A 14,812-nucleotide genomic window follows, 5' to 3' on the forward strand; every position below is an offset into this window, starting at 1 on the left:
TATCACCCTAATGATATGGGGTTAGGGACGTCGCTGAATCTATTTCTGTAACCATATCAGCAAACAAGGTGAACGATACCAAGTATACTGAACTCCAAAATGTCCATAAGAATAACAATGGCCTGTTTAGATTGTATGAATGAATGAATATAGGGGCAGTAGCATGGCCATATATTGGTTCTGACATCCAAGGAATAATATATAGGGAATTCTATTTGACTTAAATAAACATTAATCTAACCTAATAAGAGCATCAGTTACTTCCCTAACTCTCTGGTTAAGGTACAGTGGTTCAGAGAATTATCACTCATTTTTAAACACTGGGCAAATCTATAACTGGGCAGCAGGGCGCCATTAGAAATCACAGGGCCTGTACCACAAAATTTTCGGGGCCAGCCCACACCAGCCCCAAAGCCCGACCCAGATCCTGCCCACTCCACACAACAGTTAAAATACCACACAGACATCAGTGCTAAAAAAGGTAACCCCCCCCCACACACACACACACAAGTTATAAAAAGCTATTGATGGTCAGGGCCCCCTTATAAGTTAAAAAAAACTGTGGTGTCGGGGCCCCCCTTAAAAGTTTTTTTAAAAAAATTGGTGGTCAGGGCCCCCTATAAGTTAAAAAAAAAATATGGTGACAAGGGCCCCCATATAAGTTAAAAAAAAAAAAAAAACATTGGCGCCAGGGCCCCCCTTACAAATGAAAAATAATTGGGGCCCCAAAAAATATTTTTTACATATAAATTGGTGGCCAGGGGATTAGGGTTAAGCTGGCCATAGATGTTGAGATTTTTAAAAGATCAGATCCTGATCGTACGAATTGACCATCTAAAAAGACCAATTTGCCAGGAAAACAAAGGGGAGCTGCCTGCTTGGCCCTGCAAACATAGATAGATTGCACTGGGGCCGACAAAGATTTTTTGACCTGGCCGATCAATTTCCTGACAGATGTCGGCTGAAAAATCGTAAGATGTACGATCGTTCGAATCCCACTAACCGCACGATAATTTCGAAGGATTGGTCGGACTTCCCTAAAATCGGTCGTTCGGCATGAGAAATCTTTGCGTCTTTGTGTTTTTAAATGCTGTTGCCATCATGGTAATGCTCTGCACAGGTCCACCTACACTAAAGGTGACTGACGGATAGGAAAGTTCACTGTTTTTCACTTCATGGTAGTGCCAGTCAAAAAGCCCCAAATGACATTGTCTTAAAAGACAACCCATCCTGAAAAATCCTTATGCATGTATGTGGGAAGCTTGTTGAACTCACCTGGAGTAGGGATCAGGACTACACTGGCAGATAAAAGCAGACAACGAACAAAGGCAGCAATTTACTGGCCAGAATATAGGGCCCTCAGACGGGTTCCTTGATCGATATCTGGCCAAAAATTTGCCAGACAGTCTTTAAGGAAAAGGAAATTATTGCCAATAGAATAACCACAATAGTGCAAGCTATAACATTATATTTATTCTGCAGAATGCTTTACCATTCTTGAGTAAACAGCTCTAGAAGCTCTCTATGTTTGTTTAGGATAGCAGCTGCCATATTAGTTTGGTGTGACATCACTTCCTGCCGGAGTCTCTCTCTGATCACTCATATCTCTGGGTTCAGATTACAGCAGGGAGGGGAGGTGGGAGAGAGGAAAAGGGATGGGAAGTGGGAGAGAGGAGCAAACAGAGCATGCTCAAGCCCTAGCCCTGGATGTTTAAGATGAAAACAGGAAGTCTGATACAGAAGCCCATGTGTACAAAATAGAACGAAAGAAATACTGTGTTTCGTTTGACAGAGGACTCAGAGCAGCATTACTTTGAGGGTTTAGTGGTGTATTTACATAGACCTTAAAGCTTACTTAATTTTAGCCTTTCCTTTTCCTTTCCCGTTCCTGTTGAGGACTGCATTGGTTCACTAATGTGGCCCTTAATCCCACCGTCTGCATTCCTGGCCTCGTGATCTGATTGTTGGGCCCTAGGGCCCACTCAAGGTGGGCATAGTGTAAGAGTGCAAACAAACGGAGCTACCCATACTAAAATACTGTATAAATCTATTATGAAGGGGAAAATAATAATGCAAAAGTCCTAGTGGAAAAATGTGCAGGAGAATATTCTTAGCAGTTATTGTGGTGTATGTGACCAGAAAGTGAATTTGCAACGTACATAAGAGCATGGAAGCTGTGCACAAACCAGACAGCTGGACAGAGCAAGGGGCATGTCAACTTGCATCATATCTTTTTCAAGTTTGGTATAACCTTGATATATATCCTCTACTCTACGATTATTAGGATGAGATAGTCAGCCAGTTATATTCCAGAGAAATCCTGAGAACCCTACGTTCGCTGGCAAATACCCAGCCAGAGAGAAAGCAAATAAAAAGCTTTATCTTTGTGGTTAATACAAACACGTCCAATAAAGCACAGGTGTGCTGCATGGCTTCCTCTTTATCTGAGCATTTCGACCTGTTCTGCCTGTAATTTCCTCCACAAGTGTAAACATCACCTAGATAGGATGCAGGCTAGTTTGTTTTCCCTTAATCTAAGTACCTGATGGGAAATCTACCCCAAAGCCTGGATTGTCAGAGGGGAGCGAGGTTTGGAGTTCACATGAAAGGCAGATAAGGGCCGTAAGACCTTCACAGCCTCTGATAAACCTAATCAGAGCCATTAACTAAACAGAATATATGACTCAGTATGTGCCCGGAAGTTTATGCAGCTACATTTCCTTTATCTTTTAATAAATGAGAATTTAACCCAAATTGTCCTTGCTCACAATGAACTAGGAAGAGTTCTCAGAGAGGGAAAGAACTAAGAGCACATGTTATTGGCAAACCCATGTACCAAGGTAATAAGACAATGGGACATATGATGGCTGAACGCACAGGATATCTCAATGCCCCTAGAGGATGGGGTGTGCCATCAAGAACAGTATTGGGGGTTTCCTTATCTCACTGTTCACAAACCTAGCTTTATTTTAAGCAAGGCTATACAGCCTGACCAGATGTTATCAGCATATACTTGTCCTATTGTACAGCAAATGGCTTTGCTCTTTACAGAGTGGTGGAGGGGAGGAACGCCTAAGGCATGTCACTTAAACACAAACTGAAACTTAAACACGTTGTCACTCATGTGGACAAGTTGCATGAAGGCAGTGGTGGGGCTTGAAGAAGTGGCCGGGGGAGGGCACAGCTAAAATAAATAAATAAATGGTAATGGTAGAGGGTCCCTGATCTCCCAGATTCCCGTGAATGCTCATCTTAAAAGGAAATTTAGGGAACAATCTGGGATGAGGATGATGGATACACAAGATATTCTTGGAAGTGTGGCAGATACAGGCCGTCCCTGGGTTACTTATGAGAGGGAATTGGGGCAGGTGGTTTATTGAAGCTAAATGCCAATGATGGGCGAATAAATCCACCAGACATGAATCTGTGGCCAAAAATCTGCCACATCAAAATTGGCGAACACGTGAAAATTGTGGAGCATCAAAATTATTCGGACGCTCATTGACTTTAATGCATTTGGACCAAATAAGCACCCATATAAAAATTGTCAATCGTGTCAAAATTGACGAGCGTCAAGATTATTTTGATGCCCAATGATTTTAGTTTGCAAATTTTTCGGCACAGATTCTCCCATCACTACTAAATGCTAATAAAGGCCAAGCAAACCACAGTATGTTACTGTAACAGCCGCCATCTGTAAGTATGAGTTGTTTGCCTCTAATAAGGATTCATTATAATCTAGTTGGGATCAATTATTACAGAGAAAAGGGAAATCACTTTTAAAAATGTGAATTATTATAATAAAATGGAGTCTATGGGAGATAGCCTTCCTGTAATTTAGATCTTTCTGGTTAATGGTTTTCTGGATAACAGATCTAATACCTGTATATCTTTAAACTGGTGAAATGCGTTTGGACTTTGACCAAATATAGGACTTCAATGGGGTTTGGAATAGGAAATTAAAGATCACTGCATCGAGGTTACTCCAATTACTGGAAGCTTGGTTTAAGAAAAAGTGTGTTAGGTGATGGTCCCCAAGAGCTTGACTTCAGAAGATGATAACTCTGTAGCTACATTTTCTGTATATATATTTTTTTTTCATTTTAAGTACAGAATCCATAACAAACACCCAATTCTAAAGATGTTAAATGAGATGGAAGAATTTTCCCTTTTTCCAGGGTTAGAGTTTTAATTACTTTCTTGTCCTGGCAGGGTGCAATCACATTTTTACAATTTAAATGTGTGTCCCCAAATTCAAAGGTTTTTAAGAGCAACGGATTAGTCAATGACCAACCTTATAATGCAACACATTGTGCCCATGTGGTTTCTCGGATTAAACATATAACACATAACAAGGATGTTACCAACAACTATACAGTTTTATTTCCGATATATTATATACATTTAGCAATCTGCACACAATATGGCACAAAAATACAATGCTGTACAAGAATATTTACAATAGTGAATACTGTACAAATAATATACTTATTGCACAAAGCATTTAAATATACACAAAAAATGGACCTTTGCAACTTATCCAGCACAGACTGAACACTGAAATTGTTCTTTTTTTTTGGAGTTACATTATTGTTCACAATAGAACGAAGCCACACATTAACTTTGGTCACTTTGGTTCACAATTGCATAAATGTAAAGGAGACCTGGGCTAAACATTAGCCTAGCGCGGCCAGAGTGGGTGGCAGGGAGTGACACGCGTAAATTCCACCAGCCAGTGTTCAACATGTACATAAGGGCTGTTTAGCTGCTACACAGTCCAGCCATCAGGGGCTGCTGGGAAATGTAGTTTAACTGATCTGCAGGTATAACAGCTATAGATTTATGAGCCTGCACAAGGGTTGGTATTACAGCAGATGAATCTACAGGTGCACCTTTTTGGGTGGTGGCACACGCTCCGATTCTGGGAGATTAGACGCCCAGCGACAAATCTCCTCTTCTTCGGGCGACTCATCTTCCCGAAATGCCTTCCCGCCAGTTAGACTGTGAATTGCTGGCGGAATGGCACAGATCGATTAGTTTTCCTAAGTTGACTCATGAGGAAACTTGAGCCGAATTTCGGAAAGCTGAAGCGATCCTACTGCCATCCTGCCTGCGATTTACTGTCTAGCCAGCAGGAAGGCATTTCATGGAGATTAGTCGCCCGAAGAAAAGGAGATTTATCACTGGGCGACTAATCTCCCCAAATTGGAGGATGTTCCACCAGCCTAACAGCCATAGCCAAAAATAGCCCGATTGTGCCATTATTAGGCACTAACACTGCATGCGGAAGCACATTTGGAACAATACTATAGGAAATAATTTCCTATTCATGCCTATAATTAGTAAGTAATGATCTTCCAGTAGAAATCCATTTAGCAGCCTTCAAACTTTTCCCTCCATAAGAACACTATCTGTGTCTACCTGTACTTGTTCTGGCCATGCAGTAAAGCTGCTGAACATTACAGTATTACTGGGTAACTATAAACAGTTCAATGGCTTACTAGGTTTTTATATGTATACAGAACATTAAAATGAGGGCAGTGTAAAACATTTACCTTGACAGAAGCATTCTCTGTAGTTAATCAGAGCGACAGCACCGCCCATCCCTAAAACACTAAGGGTGTGCTATGTGCTCTATTGATATTTACAGAAAGCGCCTCTATCAATGAAAGCAGTAGTGCAGCTCCCACGCATATGCAGAAATGACCTAGGCACGGGAATGCATGTTCTATACACATAATGACCTCGCAGCACATTGTATGGCTGTTTTAAGGCAAAACAAATGCAAGATGAACCCTACTGATAAACAGAAATAATAACAGAGTTTCCGTTAAACTGAGCCCATAATATTCCTATAGCCTATTCCCAAGGCCCAGGTGTAAGCAACTGTCATGCACAGTAACATCTGCAGCAAACAAAACCCACCCGTGTGGTGGTGGTGGTGGGGGGGGGGATAGTGAAGGGCCTGTTTGTTTCCTATACATGCCCCAGTTGCCAGATTAAATAAGACAACAAAGAGAAGGTCACTTCGCTACAAGCGTAACACATGTAGACACTGTTTGCACATGCAATAAATGGGCACAAACACTTAAGTGCCAGAAAAAGGGAACAAGCATTGCTCCCAATGGTATAGCAGCTATATGTTCTGAACTACAATTCCCAGCATGCCCAGACTGCTGTTGGGGACGTTACTGTTGTAACACCCTCACCCAGAGGGCCACTGGTTGCTCATCCCTGCAGGGGAGGCAAATGGCAGATCCCTGTCCCAGTAGAGAGCACTTGGAAAAAGGGTAGATAAGAAATAGTGTCCCCAGGCTACAAGAGATAAAGATACAGATAAGGATCCTAAAAAGCAGCCACTCACAAAAGGTGTACATTTTACTGCACCCGTCAGATATTGACTTGCATGAAGTGGACTGATTCAGAGCAACCTGATGATTGATATGGGTTAATGGCAGCATTACTCCAGGTCTGTAGATCCTTTGCTATTAAATATATATATATATATATATATATATATATATATATATATATATATATATATATATATATATATATATATATATATACACACTATATATACACATACACACACCTGTTATTATACCCAACCAATAAACAGCTTGCATTTAGATCCATAACAATGAGATGAATGAAAAAATGTATGACATGATGAAAGAAAAAGTATTCTTGTTATTTTTCTCATGACTACAGGGTCCTCATGGTATGTGATTCCGCACTAACCCCATAAATAAATGGACTCTCAACTAAGGAAGCCCATTGGCTAAAAGTGGAGGCCCCTCTGTTCTTTATCTAGTTCCAATGACAGGGCCACCTGGGAACCAAATGGTTTTGCCCCGGGCTACTGCTTCTTTCTAAACTCCACATTCCATAAGCAAAAGCCCTGGGTTCAGGCAACTAAAATCTTGGATTTAGTGCTTCAGCGCAGTGTTGTTTTTTTGCAAGACAGGACACAAATAGCACCAGTTTCTCTCCTTTTCTGTTAATGTAATTTTATATTCCTGCAATACTGCGTGGGTGAGACTGTGCCAACCTGTACAAACTGCCTGTTGCTGTGGCACGCTGACAAAAATAGGGCATTGAGCAAAACACATCTCGGTTCTTAAGTGTAACATTTTAGGATACAATAAAAAAAAAAATCATGAAAAAGACAACTATCAGGTGGGACTGTCTACTGTATGACACATTCTCCCCATGGAGAATAAGTGCATTTTTTTAAAATAAGGCTCTAGAATAGGAGATGTAGTTCAGCAATGGCCACAGGCTGAATATCACTACTGGAGAGTGTGCTGATCTATGGGATCTGACTGCACAAATACATTAACCCTGCAGGTGCAGACACCACGGCAAAAGCAGGACTCCTACTTGAGGGCTGAAGTCTCGCCAGTTTCCTAACAGCCGGGGCTCAAATGGCTTCAAGTAGGAAACAATCACCTGGCTGGAAAATACATGTGTACAAGTATCGCAAATCCTGAGCTGCTGTTGATGGACCAGGATCACATGTAGTTCAACAATAGCAAGGAAAATAGGGGTTGTGGCCTCTGAGAGCAGCTTGTGGCATGCAATGTAATGCTCAGAATGAAGATGAGGGGGTAACTAGCGGCCTCCAAATACTTGGCAAGTTAATCTCAAACAATAACACCACTTCCAAATAACCAACACATGAATGTTTATGTAGCATGCTACACGGCAGCGGGAATGGAAATGATGAAAATAGAGGTACCCCCCACAATGGGGTAATCTGGTCCGGACTGAGAATTAAAAAAGGACCCTGGCATTTCAGGTACACAGAGGCCCAATCAGCCCCCTAAATACTGACTTTATATGGCACCTTATAGCAGCCCCTCTGGCATTTGCCAGAACCCACAGATTGCCAGTCCGGGCCTGGGGGTAATTGTAGCCTCTTGCAGAAGGGGTATCATGTCTAATGGAGATAAGCTGCAGTAATAACATGATATATAATATATATATATGACGGTGCAATAGAGAAGATACTGCACAAGTGTCACATTAGTGCAAACGACCACGACATGAACGTGTTCCTATTAATAAGGAGATTGCAGAGCGGCAGCGCCCCGGCCTTGTATTTGGAATGTTTACACAGAATACAGTTCAGTTTTATGCCCCGAATGTAAAGATTCCAGAACCTGGAGACTGTCAGGAGCCCCCAGTGTCTGTAGGGCCCCCTCTGTGTATTTAGGGCCCAACCCCCCAGTTCTAGAACATTCTCAGCTTATGACAAGGTGAATAGAGACAGTTCCACAGCAGCTCAATATCTAAGGAGATATAAATAGGTGTTTGTCTCCGCCATAGACAGAGGGGCAGTACCAAGGGGTAGCTTAGAATATCCCAAATACAGGCTGTATAACAGGGGGTGCCCATCCTCCATCTTTATGTCTGGACAAGAATCTATAGGATTAATAAGAGATTGTGCCTCAGGGATGTATAGGAATGTGTTGGCAGTAGAATAATAATAATAATCCTGGCCCAGCAGTGAAGTCAGTGTTGTTGCTATTGGGAAGCCGGTGCTGCTGGGCCGGATACAGACACACAGATCCGGTGCTGGTTGGCAGTGGTTGGCAGCAATGTTGGTTGGCAGGGCTCGGGCATTTCAGGGCAGCTCTGGGGATCCTCCCCGGGTCTCTTTAGCCCGCTTGCAGCTGTACAGCCACTTGATGATGCGGGCGTTGCGCTCTATGACAGACGTGCAGCTGTTGTTATTATTATTGGCCCCGGGCAGTTGTCCGCTCAGCGGCTCCTCTTCTTGTAACTCCCCGGCGCTCCCCTCGCTCCTCCAGCTCATTCCGCTCTCAGACGCGGCTACACTGACGCTGCGGATCCGGGACTGTAGGTCGAGCCTCTCCTCCCGGGCCGGACTGAAGCCGTCCTTCCCCAGCTCCTCCACCACCTCCGGCTCCAGCCCGCAGTACTGGAAGAACGAGTCGAAGTCGGAGAAGGAGCGGGAGTAGCGGGAGCTGATGTCGGACTGGGAGCGGTGGAGGCCGGTTCTGGAGCGCGGGTCCGGTCTGTCCTTCTCCGGGGAAAGTCTATGAGTCGGGCAGGGGGCGCTGCTCTTCTCTAGGGGAGTCGGGGAGACACCGGGGGGCTTGTCCTTTATAAAGAGTCTCCGCACTAATCCCACCCGGGCCGACTCTGTCTGTTGTTGCCCCTCGCCCCGGTTCTTGAGTCGGTAAATCAGCATGGAGTCAGGCCGGGTACATCTCTTACTGCTGCCCCTTCTCACTGGCGCTGAGCCCTCCTGCTGATCGCTCCCCCGGGAACTGCCGCTGCTGCTGCCGCCGCTCTCTGATGCCCCCCGGCTGCTGCCGCCGCCACTGACACGTCTCTGCTGCTGACACTGCTGGGGAGTCTTCACATACTTGGCTTTATCGGCCGCCAGTCTCTCCACGGCGCTCAGGTTGGCCCTCGGGTTGCCCATGGCTTCCATCTGCCGGCGCAGGTAGTCAGGGCCCCGGGTGAGGAGTCGGAGAGGTACCGCGGGGCTGGGGTGCTGCAGCTCGGCTATGGGGCGCATCCTCACCGCGTGCATGATGTCTGTGGGCATGGCAGCCCCGGGTGTAGGACGCAGGAGCGAGGCGGCTGTACAGAAGACGTGCGCTACAGATGGAACAGGCGGGAGGTTGGTACCTGAGAGAAGTCACAGATCTCTCCCGTGTTTGTGTCTATGTCAGTCTGTCGTCTCCACTTCACCGCTCGCAATCTATACACCTGGCTGCCTCCCCTTTCCACCAATCAGCAGCCGATATAGGCCGAGCCAACAGCTACATCCCGCCCCCTTTTTATCTAAGCCCCGCCCTAACCTGGTGCCTCTGTTGTAGTCAGTCAGTCAGGTGAGGAAAGGATGTTCAGTCGTGATTCGATCTGCTGCTTGTCCTCATACAGTGCCCGCCCCCCCTGTCTTATTACAGTGCAGGGGGCTCTGACAAGAGAGGTCGGGGTCGCTATGTGGCCCGCGGGACACATTTATATGTAAAGCAGCAAAGGTTCAACCTGTGGGTTCTCAGCAGCTCTTCTATGGGAGGGTAACGCCAGGGCTGCGGGTTGTCATTCCCACTGAATATACAGCAATGCTGCACCTGTGTATAGAGCAAGGCCTGGGTCAGACCTCCCGACATTTTGGAAATAAAAAGAGGGACAAAAAACTTGGCACAGCAACATTTCTGACCACGCCCATTTTTTGACCACACCCCCTGATTTTACCATGTTCATTTTACAACATTTGGCGGGTTATAAAAGTTTGAACATATATCTGTGTTTTTTTTTCAGTTATTACAGTTTTGCTAATGAAGTTGAATTGCCCTTTAAACTATGAGTCTAACTTTTTTCCCAAGGGACCTGTTATCTTATATTGTTATAATTACTTATCTAGAAATTGTTACAAAAGTATCTTATCTGCAGCTGTGGCTGTTCTGTGCTCTCTGCCAAAAGACAATTAAGTTAGAAACGTTGTTTCTTTTTCTGGCTGTTCAGTGCAGAGAAAAACGGGACTTTCCAGTACAAACGAGGGACTGTGGGTTGAGCTGTCAAAAAAAGGGACTGTCCCTCTAAAAACGGGACAGTTGGGAGCTATGTACACTGTATCATACCATGTACCCCATGTTATATAGTGAATAAAGTACCCCTATTGTAAAATATTTGCATATTATGTCCACTATGACCATATAAAAGTACGAGGCCAAAGTCTGAGTGCTTTTATACAGGTCATGAAACTCTGAGGTAACTTCTAATATCCTCATATTTTCCAACCGGTGGTACTTTATTTATTATAATACACAAATTTTAGTGGGTCAAGCTGCAGCACCCCACACAGACATCAGCGCTAAAAAAGTACTCCCCCCCCCACACTCAAGTTATAAAAGCTATTGATGATCAGGGCCCCCTTATAAGTTAAAAAAAAACATTCGCGCCAGGGCCCCCCTTACAAGTTAAAAAAAATTGGGGCCCCAACATATATTTTTTAAAAAAAACATTGAGGATTAAAATAATACATTGGTGGCCAGGGGATTAAAAAAAAAAACACACACAAATTGGTGTTCAGTAGAATTGAACTCATGGCTTCAGGACTTCAACTTCGCCTCCTTTTGTGATTTTGGGTCTTTTCGCCTCTTCAGGACTTTGGCTTCGGGTCCTTCGGCTGTTCAGCTTTTTGGCACTTCTGCATTTCGGCTGTTCCTGGACTTCAAAAATGGGTGCACGGCTTCGGCGCTCTCAATGGGGGGCCCGCCTCTTTCAAAACTGCAGCACTGCCGGGCCCCCCTTCATGCCCAGGCCTGGGACACTTGTATAGCACTTGTATAACAGGTGTCTGTCCCAATGTGAGGTAGCAATACTATGTACACTCACTCATATATCCGAGAAAAATATTTTGTTAGCAAAAGATTACATAGCTAGAGATGCACAACACGTTTCAATGAAAAAAGTTTAAAGTCAAATTAGTGATGGGCGAATTTATTCGCCAGGTGCGAATTTGCGCGATTTTCCGCCGGCGAATACATTCGGGAAAAAAGGGCGCAAAAATTCGCTGGCCTAAAAAACGGATGCCGCATCAAAATCACTTGTGTTTCTCTAGTTATGTGATCTTTTGCCAATTAGTAATCTACTGTATATATTGGAGTGTAATTCCTTCTACTATAGTATTGATAGTTATTGGGAATGTCTCCAGGCCTGGATTTGTGGAAAGGCCACCTAGGCCTAGTCCAGGATTTTAGGGGGGTGGCATGCTGCCCAACTTCACCCACATTGGTTCGAAAATACTGGGGATGTGCTGGAGATACAATCATTTCTTTAAATTTCCCATGCGCCAATCCCCATTGCTCTGGTCCAGATGATGAAAATTTGCACGAATAAAGGGGAGGGGACAATGGCAACGAACGGCAGTGGGCCTAGGGGCACCCCCACAATGTAAATCCGGCCCTGAATGTCTCCTGTGCACCCTAATAATTCCTGGGTATGTGCTATATAAACTCTGTAGTGCAAACCTATGTGAGGGAGCTTGAATATTTCATTGCACAGATTATATGATAAATCAGGATAACTAAGAGCTGCAATTTCCTCCCCACCGATTAATATTGCGCCTATACCACCCCCAGGTGTATTTATACTAGGGATGCACCAAATCCAGGGTTCGGCCTTTTCAGCAGGATTCGGCCGAATCCTTCTGCCCAGTTGAACCGAATCCGGAGGGTCAGGGAGGGAAATCGCGTGACTTTTTGTCACAAAACAAGGAAGTAAAAAATGTTTTCCCATTCCCACCCCTTATCATCATATGCAAATTAGTGTTTGGATCGGTATTCAGCCGAATCTTTCGCCAAGGATTCATGGGTTCGGCCGAATCCAAAATAGTGGATTCGGTGCATCACTAATTTATACTTCTCACACACAAACTGGCTATAGGTGCACCCCTAGCTGTGTATAACATTTATAGTGTTACTTTTGGAAACATCCCTAACAGTTCTGTTTGAAGGTGAACAACCCCTTTAATAAAGCTTGCCAGATCTCACTAGAGGGTTTCGATTATTAGGAGATTACTAGAAAATAGAGTAAAGGATTTTACGGTGTATATTTATCAAAGGGTGAACTTTGTAAGGGTCATTAATGAAGATCCTGGACAGAAGTGCAAGAGAGGTGCAAAAGAGCTCCATTTAAATTAGAATTATATTCAGATAGGATGATATGCACATGGTCAAAGCCTGTCTTTTAAACAAGTAGTAGGCTCTTTAATTTGCCATGAAAAAAAGCATATTAATCATATTTAAGCACAATTAATCACCTGTTGTTCCTAAATCAGTGCCCATTGTTATTTCCCAGCACCAATGAAATGCCCACTAGGCTTCATATGACTTCTTTATTTAGCATAACGTTTTTGACTCTTCCACTGACTTCATGGTCAGTTCTTCAAATATTTGCCTTTGACGTCAAAGGTATGGCACTTCTCTATAGATAAAGCTAAAGTAAAGAAGACAACACACATATTTGAGATGGTTACATTATACAAAAAATGCTGTACTAAACTGTGGTTTTTGCGCTGGTTTCCCCTTTAAACACTGGCATGTTTGGTTACCTTTCTTTTATTTTTTGCGGCATCTAATGAATGCTCTGCTCTGCTATGGAATGGTGATGATTGGTGATGATTGGGATTAGCAAATGCCACAGTATGCTGTCAGCTCTAATTGTACTCGGAGGATTGACCTATAGCAAAACAAATAGAAAAACACACACGTGCAAAGGCTTGCACCTTCTTCTCTCTATGCAGAATGTCAACGGCAGTTTGATCCAACAAAGCCGAGAGAATGTTCAGCGCTGCGCAAGGCAATGATACCGAATTTTCTACATTCTCTGCTGACAAATGTTGCAATTATAAATATGCTCAGTAAACAAGTATCTATATATATCTATAAATGCTGGTCACAGTTAACTAATACAGTACATATATTTGTGTTCATCTCTGACCTGGAGCTGCTGGTGGACTTCTCTTGAAAAAAGATCCATGGCTCTATCAAAATGCTGTGGATTGTTCCCCTCTGGCCATGATTGTCATTTGAAAATATCTGGCTGGACATTTTTTGTGTAGACATTAGGGGACATAGTCTTCTTTTAGGCCTTTCCTATAGAGTAAAGGCCCCCATACATGGGCCGATAAAAGCTGCCGACAGACAGAGTCAGCATCTTATTGGCCCGTGTGTGGGGCCATCCGACGGGCTTCCCTGATCAATATCGATCGGGCAGGGTAGAAGATCCAGTCGGATAGTGGCCGCATCGGTGCGTTGATGCAGTCCTGCAACTAACTGCCCATATCGGATGCATTATGATCCAATCGTTGGGCCCTAGGGCCCACAATCGGATTAGCCCGATATCGCCCACTTCAATATGGGCATATAGGGGAGAGATCCCCTCATTTGGCGACATCACCAAACGAGCGGCTCTTTACATGGCCAGAGAGTGACATACACAGGGCTGCCATCAGAAATCACAGGGCCCCGTACAACAAAATTTTCTCGTCCTTGCCCAGCCCAGCCCAGCCCCCAAGCCCCACCCCAGATCCTGCCCACACCACTTTATAAAGTCCACAAAAAAAGAGCTAAAAACGGTAAACCACCCCACACACAAGTCATAAAAAGCCATTGGTGTTCAGAACATTGGCAGCCAGGGTCCCACATAAAAGTTTTTAAAAAAACAGTGGTAGTCAGGGCCCTCATACAAGTTAAAAAAATCAATTGTGATCAGGGCCTCCCTATAAGTTAAAAATAATTGTGCCCCCTAAAAAAAACATTGGTGGCCAGGGCCGGGCCTATATAGTATTAAAATATTGGGGTGTCAGAGCTTCAGCTTTGGCTCCTTTCGTGGCTTTGGGTCTTTTTGTGGCTTTGGGTCTTTTAGTGGCTTTGGCTCCGTTCATGGCTTTGGGTCTTCAGCACTTCGGGACTTTGACTCTTCTGCTCTTTGGGACTCCGGGACTTTGGTTCTTTGGGACTTCAACAGTTGGACGCTTTATGCCTGGGCTCAAATACACCCTCTGTGCCTCCCTGATGGTAGCCCTGGACATGCATGCAGCTTTCCTAAATTAAATGTTTCCCTTTTGAGGGAAAGCAAGAACAGAGGTGCAAATGTGGAATGGAATTATGAGGCACCCATCCAGGTCAAAATAGCTATTACACCAGAAATTTGTCTTCTTTCCAACAGTGCTTCCCATTGGAAACCTATGCAGTTACCTATCCCGCTCATCAACAAGTACGTTCAATAAGCCATTTGGAAACAGCCGTGTTCCTATATT

General features: G+C 44.1%; 1 protein-coding gene across 1 annotated transcript; it reads right to left on the bottom strand.

Moving 5' to 3' along the window:
- Window positions 1–4,360: 4,360 nt before the first annotated feature.
- Window positions 4,361–9,955, bottom strand: fam110c.S (family with sequence similarity 110 member C S homeolog). The gene has a single exon (XM_018265909.2). The coding sequence runs from the start codon at window positions 9,584–9,586 to the stop codon at window positions 8,633–8,635; it is 954 nt and encodes a 317-aa protein (XP_018121398.1). The 5' UTR covers window positions 9,587–9,955; the 3' UTR covers window positions 4,361–8,632.
- Between the last annotated feature and the right edge of the window lie 4,857 nt (window positions 9,956–14,812).

Source organism: Xenopus laevis, chromosome 5S (assembly GCF_017654675.1).
Source record: "Xenopus laevis strain J_2021 chromosome 5S, Xenopus_laevis_v10.1, whole genome shotgun sequence".
Classification (NCBI taxonomy): domain Eukaryota; kingdom Metazoa; phylum Chordata; class Amphibia; order Anura; family Pipidae; genus Xenopus; species Xenopus laevis.

Coding starts and splice junctions, on each gene's coding strand:
- fam110c.S (XM_018265909.2), bottom strand. CDS start 9,586: ATGCCCACAGACATCATGCACGCGGTGAGGATGCGCCCCATAGCCGAG.